General features: G+C 46.5%; 1 protein-coding gene across 16 annotated transcripts in view; it reads right to left on the reverse strand.

The window, feature by feature from the left end:
- Window positions 1-21,303, reverse strand: part of svila (supervillin a) — a 72,100-nt gene that overhangs the window by 6,488 nt on the left and 44,309 nt on the right. For 12 of the 16 annotated variants that reach the window (XM_048980049.1, XM_048980059.1, XM_048979890.1 and 9 more), the window contains 22 exons: window positions 20,528-20,795; window positions 20,230-20,307; window positions 18,790-19,276; window positions 17,895-18,078; window positions 15,241-15,373; window positions 12,390-12,437; window positions 11,661-11,735; window positions 11,043-11,111; window positions 10,192-10,354; window positions 9,230-9,322; window positions 8,758-8,844; window positions 8,481-8,658; window positions 7,950-8,122; window positions 7,681-7,836; window positions 6,666-6,802; window positions 5,193-5,340; window positions 4,768-4,913; window positions 4,358-4,533; window positions 3,761-3,908; window positions 2,682-2,964; window positions 419-573; window positions 109-214 (listed from right to left, as the gene is read on the reverse strand). In XM_048980049.1, the coding sequence (XP_048836006.1) occupies window positions 109-214; window positions 419-573; window positions 2,682-2,964; window positions 3,761-3,908; window positions 4,358-4,533; window positions 4,768-4,913; window positions 5,193-5,340; window positions 6,666-6,802; window positions 7,681-7,836; window positions 7,950-8,122; window positions 8,481-8,658; window positions 8,758-8,844; window positions 9,230-9,322; window positions 10,192-10,354; window positions 11,043-11,111; window positions 11,661-11,735; window positions 12,390-12,437; window positions 15,241-15,373; window positions 17,895-18,078; window positions 18,790-19,276; window positions 20,230-20,307; window positions 20,528-20,795 (3,491 nt within the window). The remainder of the gene's footprint in view (window positions 1-108; window positions 215-418; window positions 574-2,681; window positions 2,965-3,760; window positions 3,909-4,357; window positions 4,534-4,767; window positions 4,914-5,192; window positions 5,341-6,665; window positions 6,803-7,680; window positions 7,837-7,949; window positions 8,123-8,480; window positions 8,659-8,757; window positions 8,845-9,229; window positions 9,323-10,191; window positions 10,355-11,042; window positions 11,112-11,660; window positions 11,736-12,389; window positions 12,438-15,240; window positions 15,374-17,894; window positions 18,079-18,789; window positions 19,277-20,229; window positions 20,308-20,527; window positions 20,796-21,303) is intronic. The other 4 variants (XM_048980006.1, XM_048979967.1, XM_048979997.1 and 1 more) reach the window with 4 other exon arrangements.

The following is a 21,303-nucleotide window of genomic DNA, read 5'->3' on the forward strand; positions in this document are numbered from 1 at the left end:
GCCTGCTGCCCCACATGGGCAGAGCCGCAGCACTGACCACACCTACTTCCACACCCCTGCCCCGCCCCTGCCTCACAAATAGTCCCCATGGTGACAGATGACACATACTCTGCACGTTCTCCTCTTCTTCCTCCCTCTTTCCTGAATGCACTATCATTCCTCCGCTGAAGCACTGCAGGAAGCAGGGGGGCTCTTTACCCTGCTGTACCTGGACCTAGGTGGGGGCAGATCTTATCATACACCTCCATCAAAAAGGGGCAATTTTTATTTTTATTTTTTTTTAAAAAAGGCATTCAATATTAGATTCAAGATGTGTCCAACAATGCATTTGAACATGGCTGAAGAATATTTATAGCTGAAGTTTCATATAAATGGCTTTGAGGTTCCGGGACTTCAGCGGAGGAGAGGTGGGACAAACCTGCGCCCCGTGTTCCTGGTCCAGCTCCACGGTCATCAGTGCCGATGTTCCCTTCTCGCTCACCGTGGAGTGCCGGCCCTGCCAGAAGAAGTAGCAGCACCTCTCCTTCCCGGCTGCCGCCACACGCCCCTGCTCAGGGTTCTGCCTCTTCCCAACTGCACATGGACCGACACAGAAAACTACATTACCCACAGTGCATCTCTTTCGATATCCTCAAATGCAACTATTTCTTTAAAAGCTTGTTCTATTTAAGGACAATCTGCTTTTGCCACATTGCAGGGTACAAAAAATAAGGGGGCTTTTCCACTACACAAAGTACGGTGCTTTTGGTACTTTCGCTTTTCCATTTACTTCTGGTCGAATACCAGTACCAAAAGTTCCAGTATCGAAAGTGCCAAACCAGCTGGGATACTTCTTTGGTACTTTGGCGTGGGACCGGTAAGCATATTTGCTGTGGATTGGTTATGCCAATAGCCTGCCGCTGAAAGACAAAATACAACCGGCATCTTTTGAAACACACAGCGAACAGCAAGAAACAAAATAAGAAGTAGAAACAAAAATATAAAAAAAGTAAAATGGAAGGATGGACAAACAGGCTTTAAATCACCATATGGTCAGATGAACAGATCCAGCGGGATTTGGATGCACGACTCGAAATAAAGTATTTGCCGTAATAGCAAGCCGCTGGGAAGAAATGGCGCTTGAAAATCAAAAAACTGAAGCAGGAAAGTGAAGGATCATAACATGTTTAAATTCAGCGACAGAAATACCGCACTGCACTTTGTGACATCAGTGACCGCCCAACTGACGTCATTTGGTGCCGGTACCAGTTTTTATGCCAGTGGAAAACCGACACAAATGTAGTACCATACTTTTGGTACTTTATGGAAGTACCGAAAGTACGGTACCTGGTGCTGTGGAAAAGTGCCCTAAGTAATTAATGGGTTCCGTGTTTCTACCTCTCAGTCTTTAGGTGATGTACTTAAAACAATTAACATGCTAGATTCAGACACAAATATTGTTAATAGCAAGCTAAGCTACAGAAGAGATTAAGAGAGTCAGACAGCAAACATTCCATACACATCCCATGGCTTAGTACTTAGAAAGACCAAGCGCTATTTAAAGGTACATGAACATCAAAGCCAAAACCACCAAGCACAAGGACAACTTTGTTCCCACAGCAGTATCCCTGGTCTGCAAACAAGACACTTTGCACTTCAGTCAGCTGTCATCCTAGCATCACCTGTTTACTTACACTCACTGCTTATTTCACCCTTCATTTTATCCCATGCAGCTCTTGACAGCGTTAAAAGTGTAAAATTCCATGTGTACATACTTTCAAAAACAATGTTGAATGGCCTTGTGTGTTATATGTTATACTGGACAAGTTCACAGAAACCTGTTTAATTTGGATAAATTTATCCCTCAGAATACATAGTTCTTTATAAGTTGGGTCCCCCCAATATCAAACTCTCTACTACTTCGTCGATCCTGCACACTCACTAAGAGAAACTCCTGCTATGTTTAACATACTTGGCCAATAAAGATCTGATTCTGATTGAGAACAGCACCTGGTGGGGACCTGCAGACAAGATGGTGGACCTTTCACAGTCCTTCCCAGACACTGCATCATTTGAGGAGAATACCTGCCATCCATCACGCCGACCGAGCGAACGGGTCTGCACTGCAAAAATCACCATCCTGCAGCTCTCCCTAGAACCCTCCCCCACGGCTAAGTTTGGGGTAATGGCAGTTTACACTACGGGCAACATAATCACCTACACACACACGGCAATAGGTAAACATGATCCGTTTCAGTTTCTCTTTATATGGTCCACAGAGGGAAGATCGGTTTCAAACAAGCATGGTGCGTTATCCAGGGAAGGTTGGGGGGGGGTGGTGTAGTCCTACACGTGATTTTCCACTGGCTTGTAACAAAAATAAAAAGGTCATTCAGGTCCATGGTGTCAAGGGCAGGACTGTAAATCTAAAGAGCAGGTGCCAAGGCTTCACGCTGCCAGCAAAATACAGGCACTTGACATACGACCTGAATCACTCAGTCTGAAGGGCGGGGGGCATAATCTGCTTGTGTGCTGGATAAATCCCTAACTTATGCCGTTGAAATGGAGAATCAAGGCCCAGAGCAAAAGAGTGTCTTTAAAACCTGAGTGATGAATGTATTCAAGAAGCACTGGGAACTTTTGACAATTGTGACACTTTGCAATATGTGTCCTATTTGCGATACAACGGAGAACCTACTGACCTGTCGCGCTCACCATGTACCGCCACTTGACGACGTACGTGTCTCCCTCGTGGAACTGTCCGATACTCTGCCGGGGCAGTCGGCTGTAATCGAACTCCAGTATGTGCCACACGTCCACGGCCAGCGTGCTGAGCTCGAATCGCCGCTGGTCATCCCCCTCCACCGAACCGTAGCCCCGGCCCACATCCACGCCCTCCAGCAGCATCGTCACGGGCGTCCGTAACTGGGGCAGCATAAGCGCGGCGTCGTACGGCTGATGGTCAGAGCCCAGGAGCTCAAGGGACTGGGTAATACACAAAACTATTTGTAAATATCACACATAACTATTACATTTTGTTTATTTACCAGGTGCTTTTATCCTATATTCTTAATTGATATACAATTAAGAAAGAAGGGTTAGCCGGCCCCGGAAGTAATTTGGGGTTAAGGGCCGTGCTCAAGGGCCCAGTGATGGAATCACTCTACTGACTCTAGGATTTGAACAAATGACCTTCCAAACATAGGCATATCATCCTAATCAACTAGGCACATGCCACAATTTATACCAAGCAACAATTGCTCTGCAAATATATTTAAAGAAATCATGTTGGAAGGACCACAGGAGTAGTTAGCTGCTCATCAGTATGTTCCGAAAGAGCAATTTTAACAGATAATAAAGAGTGACCTCAATCTCCCAGCTCTTACTAAAGCTAAGGTGTCTCTGGGTACCTTGCAGTTTATCAGTTAGTAATCACTTGACTGCCACTGTTGGTTAAAGGCTGACCATTTTAACCAAATATGGAACATGAAAACACACACACCCCCCCTTTGGGGGGACCGTCCATACATTTCTATGGGCAGAACCCTAATCCATGTCACGACACCCATAACCCCTACCCAGCCCGAACTATAACCATAAGTAACCAAGCAAAAATACAATGTTGACATTTTTAGTTTTGATGGCAATCACTTTTATAAAACTGAATTTTGCCTTGTGGGGATTGAAAAAATGGTCCCAACAACATCAAAATAAGTTATCACATTGTGAGAATATTTAGTTGCCACAGTGTAAACTGTAGATCTCTCTCTCACACACACACCTTCTCATCACTGGGCTTCTCAATGCCGTTCTTGGCTGGCTGTTTTTTCGAGTCCATCCAGTCCAGGAACTTCTCCTTGAACAGGGTGGTCTCGTTGTGTTCTGTGAGCCTGCCAAAGATCGCCCAATCAGGGCGACCCTGTCCTTTCCTAAACAGGCACAACCATCAGTCAAAACCAGCTATCAAACCCTGCAGACATATTTTGCTGCCTAAAGCAATATTAGTGATGCATATAGTAACTCCAGGCAGACAGCTAGCAGAAATCGATCAGCTCCCTCCAGAACTAGCATTATGGAAACTAACAGATAAAGGCCATTGTGGTCAAAAAGCTATTCATATCAACTCTAGTGCTAAGCAGACCCATTCCAACTAAGTGACTAAAGCTTACATCAGAAGTCCTCTGAGACTGATGCTTTCAAAGCCCAAATAGCACTTAGGTTTTTACTTTGTTTAAAAGTCTTCCTAATGGGATTTGCATGCTAGCTGTGATCAAAAAAAACTTCAATATGGTTTCACCATATGTGATACTGCACTATCAGCCATGCGGCACTCTCAGGAAGGTAGAGGGCGAACAAAAGGGGATGAGGAGGAGCTTGCCTGGGAATGAGGGAGTTACACTCCCCTGGGTCGAGGGGGTTGATGTCGCAGTTGGTGTAATCAAAGGTACCATTCCATAGGTGCTTGGCCAACTGGAAGGCCACCTTCCTTTGTGCCAGTGTGACCTCCTTACCGTGCCACACATACACCTCACTTCCAAAGTCGAACACGAGCACCTGAGGGGGGAGTAGGGGGGGGCATATCAGGGCAGCATCTCCAAAGAAATACTCGAATGTTGCTAGTTTAGGAAACACACAAGTTTGGGTCTAAGTCTAGAGGATGGAGTCTATGAAGACTTTGGGGATGGATCTACTAGTTTTATACAGGTGACAAATCAAACAAGTAAAATTAAACATGCCAACATAGACAGTACAGGCAGGGGTGAAGAGCATACATTTTTTGTAACATACCTCTTTAGAGTCCAGCAGAGAGCACCGAGGAACCTTCCCCCAGAAGTCATCATCTGGGACCAACTTGTCGTCGAATAGGCGGTAGATGCAGTTAGTCTCTACGATGGCGCTCTCGTACAGCTCGTCCTCTTCAGGTGACCCGGCAGCTGGAGGGCAGGAAAGCAGCTCTTGCCAAAAAGTATAGTGCACAACTCACTCTGAGAAAAGCTTCAGTCATCCGAAAACTGAAAATCAACATTGATTACATAAGTTCTCGGTTGGTTTGCGGTTCTTCAATCTCTCCCTATTAGGCTGAGTTATATCAGCTGTTTTTGTTTGCGTAACATGAATCACATGGGTTGTTTAACGGATGTGACGGCTATCAAGACTCAACAAGAATGCTTGCATCACAAATCATAGGGATTGAGCCAATTGATAGCACTTACCCTGGTAGCTGGCTTGCCCACCCAGAATCTTCCAGAACTCTTTGGATGCATGTGTGTGAGTGTTAATTCCCTCCTCGATGGTGTGAATGCAAACAGCTCGGCACCCCAGGTCTCGTTTGCTCTGGATAAATGTGGCAAGTTCACTGGCCTAAAGAGGAATGGGAGGGCAAGTCAGGAGTGAACAAAGACTCAACAGTAGTGTACGGTAAGCCAACGTATAATCACTGAAAATGTGCAATAAAAAAGAAAAGGGAGCAGCGCCTTGTGTTAGCTGGTAGTGGGGGTGGGGGTACAAATGTGGACACGGATGGGGACAGGAATGGATATCATCCTGTTAGTCAGTGAGCTTGGTCATGGTCTATGCAAGACAGTGGAAGCACATCAATGTTAGATGCCGTTTCCTGCAGTCTGCAGTCCTTGCAGGTCACTTCCTGTGCCACAACACAGGCAGCTTCCTGCTTCTGGAGTATTCACCCACTTCTGGGAGGGGTTTTGAACCCCATAGACTGTAATAGGAACTCAGCAAAAAGCCAAAGCGGTCTGGCATACAGGCGTCGTTTCAGACTTCTATATTCAATAACCTCATCGCTGAACCAACAAACCCATATAGGGACTGTTCTTGATCATAAGCACTTCTCTCATGTGGCCTCAGACAGCTCCATCCTGCATAGGGCATGAATGCAGGGAATGATCCTTCCGCAACTGGATTTAGACATCCAATTGAGCACCGTTTCCTCTAGCAGCTGCAGGAAGTCATCTAAGTGATGGCGAAATCTACTATGGCCAAATGTGTTTACATAGATGTGAGGCTCCTACACAGAGACCTTAGGGCCGCTGTGGAACTTTGATCACTTTTTGGAAGTTTTACATCGCATGACAGCCCCAGCACACATATGCATTCTTGCCTACACTTTGGTATTTTTTTGGAGACAAGTCTGAAAAGAAAAATAAAAGCTACAAAAATAGGATTGGAATGAAAAACATCACATGCTAAAGTTTTGTTGATATGAAGAACCACTAAAAATGTATGGAGTGTGCATTGACTACAGTGAATTGCTACACCCACCATAAAACAAACCACCTTAGCGATGAGAGGCAAAGTGCAGCCATGCAGTGGGTGATACCTCAGCACCACACTACGCCAGTGTGAGTTTTTTGTCCCGTGGCTGGAGTACCAATCCAGCCAGTAACCCCCAAATTTCCCTGTAAGTTGGAGGACCTCCTTGGACGCAGATTAACGTCATACCCAAGATTTAGCAATTACAAGTTAAAGGCCTTGCTGAAGGGCCCAGTGGAGTAGGATCACTCCTGGCATTCACGGGATTCAAACCAGCAACCTTCTGCCACAGATCCCTAGCCTTAGAGCCACTACTCCACCCAACTAAAGGCAAGACAGAATATAAATGGGAGGGGTCTCAGCAGGCACAAAACACAGGGGTAACAGCTTCAAACAGCTTCAAGCAGCTGGCTGACCTTAGCCTTCTCAATGACGTTTGCAAACTCCCCAGTCCAGATGAAGCAGTGGTGGGGAGAGATGAGGAGGAAGCAGTCTCCGCTGTTTAGAGAAGAAGCGCGAGGCTCCACCAGCCTGGTCTGGACATGTCGACGGCCTGTAAGAAAGGGGAGCATAAGACATGCTTACTGCTACCTTGAGCCAATTCCCCGACAAACCACCACTTTGCAGAAGAAAGGTGGGACTTCCGGGCTGCTGATACCCCAACACAGTCACTCTACTATCAGATACAGGCCTCTCTCTACACATGTCCTCCCTTCAGGGTTCCAACTTGGTGTCAACACCCCTACCCGGCGTGGAGGCGGACACCAAACTGATCGCCAGAACATTCAAGACAAACAAGTTAAAACAAGTTAAAATCAGGACATGGTATCATGTGACAAGCTGTCCCAGATATATCAGAGACACAGGCACCCCAACTTCTATGGCTAGAACAAATAAGCTCATTATGCTGTACAGCAAAAATATAAATAATCTGAACCCCCCCCCCCCCCTCTGACCAGCCCGTAACAGTTATCTTATTTATAAATCAAATTAATGTTGCCTGTTTTCTCCATATGGCTGCACATAGTCTCAGTCTTCTAGGGCAACGGTCTCTCAGAACATAGGCAGTGAGCGGAAGATGCAGCTAAGAGGAACAAGGCTTGCTTCAGCCTGAACAGTAACGGTCTGTGTAAGGCAAGGCCTTACAAGAACAACACATTATCTGAAACAATTTATGGAATTGTATTACTTTGCAACACTGCACTGTGTATTACAGCTCTATAAGGACTAGTGAAGTTCTATCAAACACTCCAATTAGTACTCCACCAGAATGGAAGACTGAGCTGGATTCTGGGCCTCTGCAAGATTGGCTCCATAACTTACAGCTGACAAAAGCCAGCACCTGGTGGCCTTGTGCTCTCTATAAGTAACTGCATATGTGTTCGTCATTTCGTGATCTGTTCAGTGTCATGCTTCGGCCGTCAACCTCACCTTTGACCTGCAGAAGCATGAGCTTCTTGTAGGGCACTGCGCTGTTGTTGGATGTCTGCTCGGAGGAGTTGACGCTACGTAGACTAACACTGCTGAAGTTCTCTTTGCTGGCCAGGCCTGCCAGTGCCACCTCAGAATACCCAGAGTTCTTGCCCACTGGGTGTGGCAGGGCAAATCAATAAGACCGATGAAATAAATTTCAGGAGATGTTCAGCTAAATAATTCCACGCACATTCTTCTGAAAAGAAGGCTGAACCCCTAAGACTTACTCTTCTCAGCTTTCACCCGCTGGGACTCCAGCATGCCGATGTTGAGCCGCTGCTCTGTGTACTCGTGACGGATGTCCTTGCGTGCTGCCAGGATCTTCAGAGGGTTCCGAGATGCCTGAACGTTGCGGACAGGTCGTACAGCCCGCTTGTGCTCTACCATGGCCGAGGTCAGCCTGGACAAGACAAGGTGGAGTCATGGACATATCACCATGCTAGCCCAGGAAGACAACTAAAGCTTAAGAATGTCGAGACTCTGGATTTGGAAATCATGCAAGATGGTTAGGGTTAGACACAAGCTTGTCCTTATTAGCTATTCAGTGGAATAAATCCCGAGATACTTGTTTTTGCCATTAGCTGTCATAGCAGTTCAATGGGGACCCACACAAAGGAATGGATAAGCTAAGAAACAGATCAATAAAACAAGTTTCCTTTCCACCCAGTCCTTACCCTATTTGCTATCATCATTAGCATGGAAACTTGGCGGCTATAAAAGGAATACACGCCACTTGAACAGGAAAGTCATCTGCTTACTTTGGAACCTGGGGACCAAATATGGCATCAAAGTCGTCATCAATATCAACGAGGTCTGACGTGCGAGAGAGATCTTCTACATGACTGTAGAACTTTGAAAAGATCTCGTCATCCAGCTTCATCACCTCTTTGATGGACTTCTCCGTTACAGATACTGTGGGCTCCTGAAGCCCTCCCACTGGAGGAAAGAAAAAAGAAAAAAAAAAAAAAAAAGTGTTTTCCTCAGGGAATGAAAGACGTCTGCAAGCCCTTCACAAGCAATTCGAAGCAGACTCACATTTGTTGTTGAGCCTCCCCAAGAATGATTCAAGTTTGTCAAGTTTTTTGTCAGATTCTAAGTTCATTCCAGGTCTGGCCTCAATTTCTGAAAAAGCAATAAACCAAAAATCCGTCAATTCTGAGAAAGCTTGAAAGACTTCCATGGTTGCGAATACTTTGCTATGCTTTAGCAGTTACATGGCCTTAACTGGGCCTTGAGATTCTCCATAGTACAGCGTCACAGCAGGCATTTGGACTGAGATTATTACTGACAGTTTGAAGATGTGTTGTCAGAACTCCAACACTTTCACATAAATTTCACACAAGCCATTTGAGTGTGAACCTATAGAAGACATACATAAAAGATCCTTTCCTTCAGGTTCACATGTAGGTAGCAGGAATGAGAGTTCAACTGCAATCCTTAGGTAGAGAGCACAGTGCCTCCTTGGTGTACATCATAACACATCAACGACATTAGGACCACCTCTGACCTTCCTGGGGCTTGGAGATGGCTGGTGTGGTACTCTTGTTTTTCATGGAAATTGGAGACTGCGTGGGGCTGATGGCAGAGGGTGCTGCAAGACCTGGAACACAAGCAAGAACTACTAAGCATGCAAGAGCTGAATATTTCCATCTAAAAAAAGAGAATCATGCACTACCCATAAGGAACGTGCGATTATGGAAGTGGCTCCACAATAATTGGACACAAATGAGCAGTGCCCATTTTTTCAATTCACTATTTGATCTTCAAAGCTTGTCAAGTGCGACGCCTCCACCTTGGAATTTAGACTAAGAATTGTTAGACACCACAAGAAAGCAGTTTATGCTCCCTGCCCCTCTCAAAGAGAACTGGGGAAGTGCTGAATAATTAGGATGAAGCTTTGGGCAATCACACATCTAGGGTTGTTTAAAGTCTCCACATCTGGTGGCTTTGTTGCCCTGGAAACAACCTGACGAGCAAAGTAAGGATGGCTACCATCAAGGCAAGGAGGGAGGTTTCTTAATCATTGACTGGTTTGCATTTGACTGGATTGACTCGGTCTTCAGAGCAGAAGTGCTTCAATGCTAGACTGTTTTCAGAATGAGGATAATTTGCGGTGACCAGGCTGAGCATAGACCAACACCAGTAATAACTGATGACAGTCTTTCAAGCAGAATAAACTCTTGGTCGACACTAATCTCAGTACTATCTGACCGAGAGTCAGATGGCTCTTCAGCTTCCCGAGTTACAGCTGCCAGCCAGGTCCTCTGCTAATGCGATAATAGAGGCCATTACACAATTTTCCGCCTCAGTAAAATGGTGGCAGATCTAGCCGGCTCAAGTGTAATTAAATCCTCACCTGGAGGTTGGCACTGATTTTGAGTGAGTACATTTAACATGCTGAGATTTTACCCATGAGGAAGCAGAACATCACAAGCCAGCAGAAGCTAAGGGCTGTCAGCGTCAACCAACCTTTCTTGACCATACGTGCTGCCACGGTGAACTGGGTGGAGTCGTTGGCCACACCCTTGCCCTTCGTCTTCCACGCCTCCTCTCGTGCCGTCATCAGTTGCTTTCTTTCCTCTATGGTCATGTGCGGTTCAGTGCGCGGAACTTCAACCTCCTGTCCCATCCTCTGATTGGAAAGGAGAAAGAAGTATTTAGGTTAGATCATCTCGCACAAGGTCAGCCTAGAGCTCTCCTGTTAACTTTGACACTGCCACAGTAAGGACAGCCCTTGACTTGGGTAAACTGAACCGCCGCAAACAAACCCGAAAGAGTTGACGGAATGGCCAGAGCAAAACGTAAATTTACATTCTTTTCATTTATGTGTTCTTAAGTACATATTATGAGTTTCATTTTAGTTTAGATGTTTTTCCTATAAGGTGTGCTGCATGCTCTCCAAAGATAAATCCAACTTATGGGAAATTTGCTACGACAGTTGAGAACTGCCTAAACTACAAAGCATGACGACTACAAAACAAAACAAAAAAAAAAAAATAAAAAAAAAAATAAAAAATGAACATGACCCTAATGACAGCTGTATGTAATCTACAAACCACCACACATGTGACGGAACTGGTCACGGGACGAAATGCTGATAACCAGTGCCAACAGCACAGACAAAGCGAGCAGATAGAGGGGAAGGAAAAAACCCAACTGTAAAATGAACCATCCTGACTACCCAGAAGATAAGCTCTGAGGCTGGTCTCACAACCGCATGGTTACAGTGGCTTTGGTGGATGGGGGACTAATGTAACTCAGCTGTTGTAATGAAAAGGAAGGTTAATCGCGTATTAGGGGCACAACAAAGCTGTGTTCACCTTCCACCTCCATGGGTGCCGCTCATCCATCTGCAGAGGGCCAGACTCCCCAACACTGGGTGCTTTGACCTGTCCAGGAGAAGAAAGAAGGGGTCAGGGGATGACGAGAGGGGTTCTGCTTTTGGGGACATGGAGACCATGGGTAACCACACCGGAGGCAAGTTTCAAGTAAAGGAACATTTGAATGTGGAGGAAAAATAAATTTAAAAAAAGCGTTATAACTGTATCCCTCAAAACAAGCACAGCCAAGCTGCCGAAGAAGCATTCGGACGCCCATGATGTGAACATCACTGCCGCAATCATCACACAATGGTTAAAGCAGGAATCACAGTAAATGAGACGCAAACCAGTTAAGAACAGTGATGAAAGAGATTCATTAGTCAGATAGAAAACGACGAAGAGCTAGAAATATCTAAGGTAGTGGCCAGAACAGGATAACGACGACGACTATTCACAGATGAGCCAGTCAGATCCCATTTGCAGGGGTATGATTAAGGGTAACGATGATGTGTAAGGTAAGAATGATCGGTTAAAGTATCCAGGCATCACAAAAAAAAGCCCAACATTTAGGGGGGGGGGGGGGGCAGAACAATGGCAAAGGGCCCAGCAAGCTCTCACCTGCTGAAGATCGATATACTGCAAGGTGGGGGCAGAGCTGATCGGTGGTGCATAAGTGGAAGCATAGACAGGTTCCTACAGGGCACAGCCCACACGAGGGGGTGAGGCATGGGGGACAGAACATGGGAGGACAGACGAAGACATGGAGAGTTAGGCAGCACAGCGGACAGTCGTAGTGAGAAGATAAATTACCACTCAGGGACGGCTTGAGTAAACACTTGAAACATCAAGGCTGTAAAAATCTCTCCTTATGATCTTAAGAGTAGAACACTTCATCCATTATGCTGCAAGGCTGTTGACCTCCCCAAGGAGCTCACACCAGCACGCAAATCAGATGTGCTGTGGATTCCTAGCTGCACATCTCAGTGTCACAAGGGCTGTCGAGTCAGCTGGAGTGAGAGTGCATTCCGTGCATAAACCTCAGAGAGGGTGTTAGGCCCAGGTCCTTGGCAGGTCTCGCAGGACAGCAGGGAATGCGGTTCAGGGGCTCATGCCAAAATCAGCTATATTTCAACCCACCTAGGCTGATCGTTTTCCCCCAGGCCGAACCAAAACAAGGCACAGCACAGCACAGCCAACGGAACCTCCAGATACAAACTGATCAATAACTCCACACTTTGCTCCACTCGCTGTAAAGCTAAAGGTCCGTCACAGCATCATGCTCAGAAGCAGTCCCCAACACCGACCACCATGAAGCAGCAACTCCATCAGCACACTGGCCAAGCTTACCCAGAGCTGCTCAGAAACCAGCAAGTCATCAGCTATCAAGCCCTCCTCCTATAAGCCAAGACAAACGGACATGTTGCAGAATAATGGTGGAAGGACTTTGGTCAGAGACCTCCTGAACCTTGCAGATTACAGGAGCATTGCTTACATTGCCCCAGACATGCACAATAGCAGATAAACATGCCTCTGACATGGATACACTTACCTGATATTTGGATAAGGGAGACATCCAGGGAAACAGACTCATTTATAAAGGGACTTAACACAGTCAGTTGCTAATACTATAACGTATTTAAAGTATTGGGTTATATTGCCATCGTGAGCCCAAGAAACATTTCAGTATTTCAAGGGAAGAAAAAGCATCACTTTTCACAACTACGTTCAAATTTCCTTCCTTAAAACCTGGGAAAACAAGCTGGTATTAGCCTGTTCGGACCAGTTTGAAAGGCCAGCACAAGGAATGTGACTTGTTAAACTTCTACAGATCAGCCTTAATGCTGGAGTCGCTCAGTCACTTAATTCGCACTTTTTGTCCCTGTAGATGTAATGCTGAATGGCCGCCAAACGTAGGTGTGGCTCCTATTTCCCGTGTGAATCTGCTCCGTGGTTCTTATTGCAGGAAAGGAATGGCTCTTTTCCACTCACAGGCCCACGGAGAACCCTTCATCCTTGATGAGCTAGAGTTGTTCACGTCTACTCTCTCTCCTAGCTGGTCTGACAATCACTGAGAAATTTCTATGGCTCTGGCTCCAGATAAACTGTCAGAAACCCTGGTCCAGGCAACAAAACAGTGCACAACATGCATCATGCACGACGTGTTCATCGAAGTACGGCCACAAAGCAACAGGTATACAACGTCACAGAAGCTTCTCTGAACTCTGCATTAAACCAGGAGACAGAACGGTGCCGCTGGTGCAGTCAGAGCCCTGCCTACGCACTCAAACAGCCAGGGGTGTGCTGACAAAACTCACACCTCTTTCTAGACACAATGCTGGACTGCATGTTAAATTGCAATTATTTTGGTGTACGTGCAATAATCACCAGGGCAGGGGTAAACACTGGCCTTTCCATACTATAGATACAGCCATCTACTTACACCCACGATTTGGTCAGCAAATTAGTAGTATGCCAAAAATATTAAGGAGAGGTTACTGTCATGCCCAAAATGCAATAGCAGGTATAAATTCAGTGTATCTTTATGTAGAATTTGGATAGCTGAGCACGCCACATGCTAATGGCTTGGTATGGCATGGAAGCGAGAAACACTGAAGTGGTGATGAAGACTCTAAATTTATACAGATTACCAACTTTGGGCTTCACAATAGGCCTCATTACTATTTTAGGCATACTACTAATCTGCTTACCGAATTGCAGACAAAGTAAATGTCCAAATAGTATCGAAAAGCTGGCATCTGGAAAAATATTTGGCTTGCCACCAGAAGTCCTGTTGATTACCATGCATGCGCCATATATTTCAGATTCATATCGCCATGTGATACCATGCAGCCCTATTGTATTGCTACAGAATTAAATGAGATGCACGGGTATCCAAGTCTGCTTATTCTGAACAGATGAGGTATTATGCAGGAGAAGGCTGGAAAGAGTTACCACACAGAATACATTGATAGAATACAGTTCCACAAAGTGAATGTAGTATGTTAAATATGGAAAATACTAGAGCTTACAATTACATATTAACATTTCCTTTGGTAAGTCAGTCTGGCGAGTCTATCCACAGTAAAACTGCTCACACACACACAGTACAGAAAAAGCCAAACATCTTAATCAGTGAGTGAGAATACTACAATGCTGACCTCATCAATGTAAACAGCAAAGAAATGGAGAGGCATTTCTACTTGGGGCCCGAATGCGATTCCTAATTACATACAGCTGCATTTGATGAACTTCAGGCATACATTTCTCAGAACCATGAAACATAGGATTCGCACATTTGATACGATGGGAATGGATGCCAAATAAAACAGGATAATAGGATATGATTTGTGGATCCAGGACATTAAAGGCCGACAAGCTGATAGAGCACATTAGGAGCAGAATCACAATTACACCCAAAGTAAATATTTTCCCCAAAATGCTGAGAAGCATTAAGTCACACGTCGAAACTGCCAGAGTCAAAGCAAATGTAAACTTAAGGGGGCCGGTTTAGCTTTACGGAGGGACTTTGAAACACGGCTGGTAAGACATCACAGGCAGTGCTGGAATCAAACTGGCAAACCTTTAATCAAGCCGCACATAGCCTCGGGACAGATGGTATTTACTCCTGAGTGTCGTACAGCAACGCAACACGTGTGAAATGTGACCATGCGGTGCGGCTGCATCTGTGCGCTTTCATCCAAGCTGCTAGTTTGTGGGGATGTTACTACAGTACTAAATTAAGCCTTATTAATAGGAGAATTAACAAAGCTTGACCGTGTGCTGTATGCATGCAGATCTATGTCCTAACAGTAGGTCTTGGGATTGTTACAATGTATTATGTAATAACGCCACATTATGTAATAACTTGACAATGTAACAGATGATTATGATATTGATGATGATAATAGGGTAATGTTGCAATATAAAATCATAATGACAAAATGTTACCAATTTATAGACAAGTTCTTACATAATGTGGTGTTACACGGTGACAACATTATGTAATAACATCACAAGTAATGAAAATTTGTTACATTTTATCGAGTTATTACACAACGCGGTATTATTACAGAATGCTTTGTAAATGGAATTCACACAGTCAGTTTGCACATCACGTCAATTATTCAGCAGATCCAGTGAAGACAGGGGTGGGAATGGAACTGCAGCAGAGTGGCTCGGTTAGGGAGAAAGGCGTTACCGTTTTCTTGAAGCCTGGCTCCGTCTCCCAGACGTACGTGGGCCTCTCTGCCATGGCTGCCATCGCCACATCCTGCTTCTTGTTGATTCGGTTCTTCCAGTCCTCCTCGCCACTCTTTTTAAGCAGGGCCAGCCTGAGGGGGGGGGGGGGGGGGGGTGGGGGGCAGACGACAACAATGGCGTCAGACTTGGCCTGCCGGGTTACTGGCGTGCACTGATGAGGCCCTCCACATGTACTCCCGACACCTTCTATATCTACCCTTTGCCCCCCAGGCTGCACTCAGCTAGTCAACCGTATCGAATAATAGGGTCCCAGATGTCCTCATGCAGCTGGCTTTACCCTGGAAGTGCTGCATGCCGATAGTATCCAAGTACCAATTATCTCTGCCACTCAGTATTCAAGATCCAAGATCTTTATTGGCCACTGGTAACAGGTGCATTGGAAGGCTTAGTCTAAAGACAGTGTTAGACGACACAGAGCGCAAAACTATATGATATGTAGCCAGTGGCTGATAAAGTGTAGTAACAGATCTACAAGTGCATGTGCCATGGATATGACCATTACAGGAAATGTGGATGCTGGAAATTCAAATTGCTTGGGGAAATAAGCTGTGTTGAATCTGGCAGTCAGGCCACTCAATGTTGGCCAAAGTGCTTTAGTACAGCTGACTGCTAAAAACCTCAAAGTACCACATCCAGAACCAGGAGCAAAGGCTGCAAAGACGTTCACCGCTAAGCTACTCGTGCAAAACTTCACACTCAAGAGCTAAATATCATCTGACGTAGCTCCTTTTAATGCAGCAGCTACAGAAACAGTTTTTGGTCAGGAGTGCATCGTTTTGAAGACGACAGCCTACAGCCAGCATCTTCTGGTTTATGAGTCTGTGGACAGACAACAGATATAGACAGCAGACAAAAGGAGACAGCAGCTTCCAAACAAAGTCCAGTGGTCAGTATAAATGGGCCGCTCAATTCCAGGTGCCTCTGCAGTATGTACACAGAGCAGTGCATTGTGGGCATGAATGCAGGATAAGATTACACACGTCTTGGCAGGATGCAAAAGAATTGAGAACCAAACCGTGGTTGGAGAGATACTCAGCCAGAGAGGCTCAGGAATAGCATAACCGGACAGCACTGCCCCACTGACCCCGAACGTCCTTCCTGCCACTACAGTGCTGTGGGTTTGACAAACAGCAGAGCATAAACAGCCACTCATAGCCGCAGCTGACACAGCATGTGGCACCAGTCTTAGGGACGTGATCTGAGCTCAGTAATTAGCTATTGTGCAATTATCAGGGCAAAAAACACTGTGGTCAACTCTTGACCCCATGACCTCTTTAAGCATATTAGATGGATTTTGAGAAGCCTGATCAAGACCCCCTTCAAAGCACACTCAAGATAATTGATTATTTTACTTTCTTCCACATTCTGTTCTATAACCAAAGACCTATGACACAGCCCAGTGTCCAGATAACAAGCCTTTCCAAACACATTATGAGTGGCCACCCAACATTCCCACCTCCCCTGCAAAGACAGACTCCCTCCCAATAGAGCATCAAAGGGCACCACCTTAATGGAGAGGCGCCTGGTGCGTCTTCGGGGGAGCTGTGCTCAGCATGAAGGTAGACGGCAGAGCAGAGCCAACCAAAAGGGGGAACAAGAAACTAGGGTGTGAACTGACAGCAAACATCTTCAGCTTGCAGTAAAGCCCAAAGCGTGACCAACAGTGTGTGAAACAAACTACACATGTGAGCAGCATGTTAACCAGATGTCACACAAAGAAGGCAGGGGCAGAAAGTTCCTGAAGCAATTGGGGGCTATGGATCCAATGGTAAAACCACTCTTCTGACTGTGGGATTTGAACGCACAACCCCCAAGCATCACCAATAAATTGAGCCGGACTTTGTATCTGAGTCTGTTACTCCCCAAATCTGCAGGGACACGGACACCACAAGGATTCCAGCCCAGGAATGCACGGCTGCCGGCTCGCTCCCTGGCCGGGCAGCACACGAGGGTTTGAGATTAGAACCAATGACCTTATGGTCACAGGCACAGTGTCCTAATCTGCTGAACCACACACTGCCTCCCACACATATAGCACTTCACATCAGACCCCATTCTTCACAGAACCTGCCAAGATGAAACTGATTCTGAACCGGTGTCCTTCGAGTACCACACTCAGTGTCTCAGAAATGGCACACTGCTACAGTTTACACTTCGGCACAGCCCTGAGACACCAACCCACAACCCTGAGGACATCTTGAAGAATAAAAAAAATAAAAATTAAAAAAAAAAAATCTGACACTTCGACATGTGGGCCACAAGGAACCTTCGCCCTGTTGCCTCTAATCGGAGATTCTAACTCCGCCCCCCAACCTGTGATGTAAAAAGATTCCACAGAGAGACACAAGGTACCTCTGACTCACCTTCAGCTACTTCACTGCAACTTGTTAAGCGACAAGTCAAACAGAGGTAACCAAGTGTCTAGCCAAACAATGCTCTCTGCTCATGCTAATACAACACTCACCAACATTACAGCGCAGAGCATGACCAACGAAACGTCATGAAAAAAAGTACAATCTATTATCAAGAAACAGGACACACAGAAACACACATACAGCGCAATTCTAAACATCCACTCGCCCAGCAGCTCACCTCTCCTTGATAGACATCTGTTTAGTGGTCATGGTTTCATAGGAGTCCCCCACAGCCTCAGGGTGGCTCTCCTTGGCAGTCAGGGGCTCTTGAGAGTTGCCGATGCTGTTGCGGGGCACGCGTCTCCACACCGGCACTGCTGGGGCTCTCACGGCTGTGCTGGGCTCTGACAGAGAGGCGGAGACTGATGTGGGGATGTCAGAGAGAGAGAGAGAGAGAGAGAAAGAAAGAGGGGGGGAGACAGGATATCAGACAGCCCCAGTGCAACCTCCGACAGCAAAACATACTCTGAATACACACAAAAAAACAACAGTAAGGCTTGTGCTGAAGTCTGACAGCTGATAAGGCTCACAGAGTGTATCCACCCCTTCTCGAACACCCCCACCACCTTAAAAACTTGCAAGCTAAATGCAAAACAGAATGCGAAAACACAGTAAATGTCCCTCCCACCACATTCCCAAGAATCCTCTTCCTGGTCAGTTAGCTTTGACAGCCCTGAACTGAGAAGTGATGCCCTTTAACGGCCCCATTCACCTGAATGCTGAGGCACGGACAGACGCAAGCAAGAGTCGAGGAGCCAAACAGGAAAACCAGAGTGCCTTTCTGTTAAGGCTGAGAGGAAGTGCATAACCACAGAGAAAAATGAACGCATGGCCAGCAGAACCAGAAAAAAAATAGTCAGAAAGAAAGAGAGAATGTTTTAAGCAAAAATCGGGCGCTTTTGCGACCTCGAGTACACATCCGGCGCTTAATTGGGAAACAACGCATGATGTTCTCAGCCACTGGAAAACCAAGGGAGCCGTTAGGAGGACAAAGCCCTCAATTTATAAAGAGAGATTAATGCAGTGAAGCTGCCTGTTTAGAGAATCACTCATCCTCAGCACCCCCCCCATACCTGAGCTGTTTGTCCCGGGGGCAAAGCCGCCTCCCCCTTGGTGCAGGTCGTGTGAGGCCTGGGCCTCCCCCAGAGTGCCCCGGTACTCCTCTTTCTCCTGGGAGAGAGGACACTCTTCTTTCTTCGGGCTCCAAATCGAGCACTCTGCCCTGTCAGTGGAGGCTTGCACCAGAGCCTCTGGCCCCGCCCCCCACCCTCGGGGAGGCTGAGGCTGGGGAGGCTGCCGGGCCTCCTCTCCTGGGGAGGGCAGCTTCCTCTTCCCGTTGCCCTCACCTGCCCCGGCCTGGGGGGTGGTATCCCCCTGGATGTCAGACCTTGCCTCTGGACCGTGGGGTGCCTGAGGACTCCTGGGGAACGGGCCAGAAGCCACGACCCGAGTCCGGTGGCAGCTGGACTCCTGAACCAGATGGATGTCCCCCGCCTGGGTGGGGGTGTCTGTGACCGTGGGCTTTGTCAGGGGTCCGAGGCCGGAACCACCACTCCGAAGCTGCAGTTGGGGAGGGGGGGGTGCGATGTTAAAGGCATTCCTGAGACCTGGTTCAGAAAAAGGCTACAGTGAAGCACATCCGATAATGCTGTGATGCAGTGGGCCAAATCCAGCTGAGTAATCAGTCTCTGGCAGCTGTGACTCACCACACATCCTGCCCGTGGAAACAAAGCGCAGAGTCAAAGGTCATAGCAGCCAGAGGATAAAGACAACAAGTCCAACTACAGGCTACAGGCAGTAAAGCCACCTCACACTGGGGAATTAAAACTAAAAGGGGCATCGAAGGAAGATTTTTTTTCTTCTGTCAATTTAGTAAACATACATATAAATGTCAAATCTCTGCTGGTCGATTCATCTCAGTAACCCACAGGTAATGTAAATAGTAAGCATTGACCAGTGAGACTGGTCTCACTGGACCTGTAGACAAGCAGGGGTGTTAACATGTTCAAATGAACTGTAAACTACAGTAAAGTTTTGAGGCAATAACCCTCTTCCAAATATTACATAGCTAAAGCCATTCTCAGACTTTTTGATCCCCTCTGTGTATAATGGTTCGGACCGATGAAAGTTGTCCCCCATTCCAAGATGCTGTTTAATGCCAGTGTATTAAAGCCATTCAGCCAAAATGAAGCTGAGCTACTTCTTACCAATCAGCACAGAAACTCTTTTCATGCGAAAGCACAGTACACACAAATATGTTGACCAGTCGCACAATCTCCCTCATTGATGCGGGCACCGAAAATCTACCACAGCTATACATAAATTTCCATTCATGAACATTTCACAAAAAGCTCAAGTCTTGATCGTCAACAATGAGATACAACTGACATCCTGTGACTGCATGCTCTGATCAAGGCATTCCTGGGGACATGTAACAGAAAAAAATGGGCCAATGGAGGACAAAGCTTAGCAGATAGTGCATGTTCAGGTATCCAAATCAGAGCAATTCTTACTTGAGCTGTCTCATAATAGACATCCAGAAGTTCTACAGAGCCACTGGATTGCAGAGAGGAATCTGTACTTAGCAGGTCCTGTATCAGAGATAAGCTTCACTTCATTACGTAGACGTGGGGGGAGGGGAGTTTAACCAGGAATAAGAGGGAAACTTGAAGATAGTTGGCTTGCAGTGGGAAGTATTGCTGTCAAACCGTTTAATGTTGAATTTGATGACATACTTCTCTTACATAGTCAGAGTGCAGTACAAGACTGACCTTATGTTTGTGTGTTCTGCAAGGAGTCAGACCCCCATACCTGCTGCACCTCTCCCAGGGTGATGGGCTGTGTCTGGTAGCGGGCGCTGCTCCTGCGCTGCCGAGGGTCCGGCCGGGCACTCGTAACCTTAGTGGCAGGCTGGGCCAGCCGGTTGAAGAGGGCCATCTTCTCGGCCAGGCTGAGGGTGGATAAATCTGGCTCCTGGGATTCGTCCTCAGACGAAGGGGCCTGTTTGGACCCCGGTGCTGGTTGGGGTTCCTTTGACTGCTCTGGAGCCGCAGAGGTCTTTTGGGAAGAGGCCTGCAAACTGTGGGGGGGGGGGGGGTGGAGGAATGTTGACAGGGACAGTGTGAGAACACAAATCGCAATGTTGGGACACAGTAAAGCAACATTCCTTGTCCATACATAAACACACACAGTGAAGAAAAGACCACTGGTCTTAGGGTTTTCCATTGCAAAAGAAGCCTGAAGAACCACAGAGTAGCATGCCAGTCACACCAGAAGCAGGAGCAGGCTTATATTGCAGGCATTATATTGAGATCTTGCAACACAAATATGACTGTCAAATGACCTGGATGGACCCTGTTGCCAGTTTGAGCAACCAGACATGGAGACCCTTACGTAACGTTGTGCTGATGTGTGGTTTGGGGTTGGCTGTATCAGACAGTTCCCAGACAGCTCTGCAGAGGACGATCTCTACTGTCAGCTGTGGCTATGATTGCATTACGTTCTGTGGTACTCTGTTAGTAAGATGCACTTCCGTGAGTTAAAGGGATGTGTTAAAACTGTCCTCTTCGCAAAAGCTATTTTGATGG

The sequence above is a fragment of the Brienomyrus brachyistius genome, chromosome 1 (assembly GCF_023856365.1).
Source record: "Brienomyrus brachyistius isolate T26 chromosome 1, BBRACH_0.4, whole genome shotgun sequence".
NCBI lineage: Eukaryota > Metazoa > Chordata > Actinopteri > Osteoglossiformes > Mormyridae > Brienomyrus > Brienomyrus brachyistius.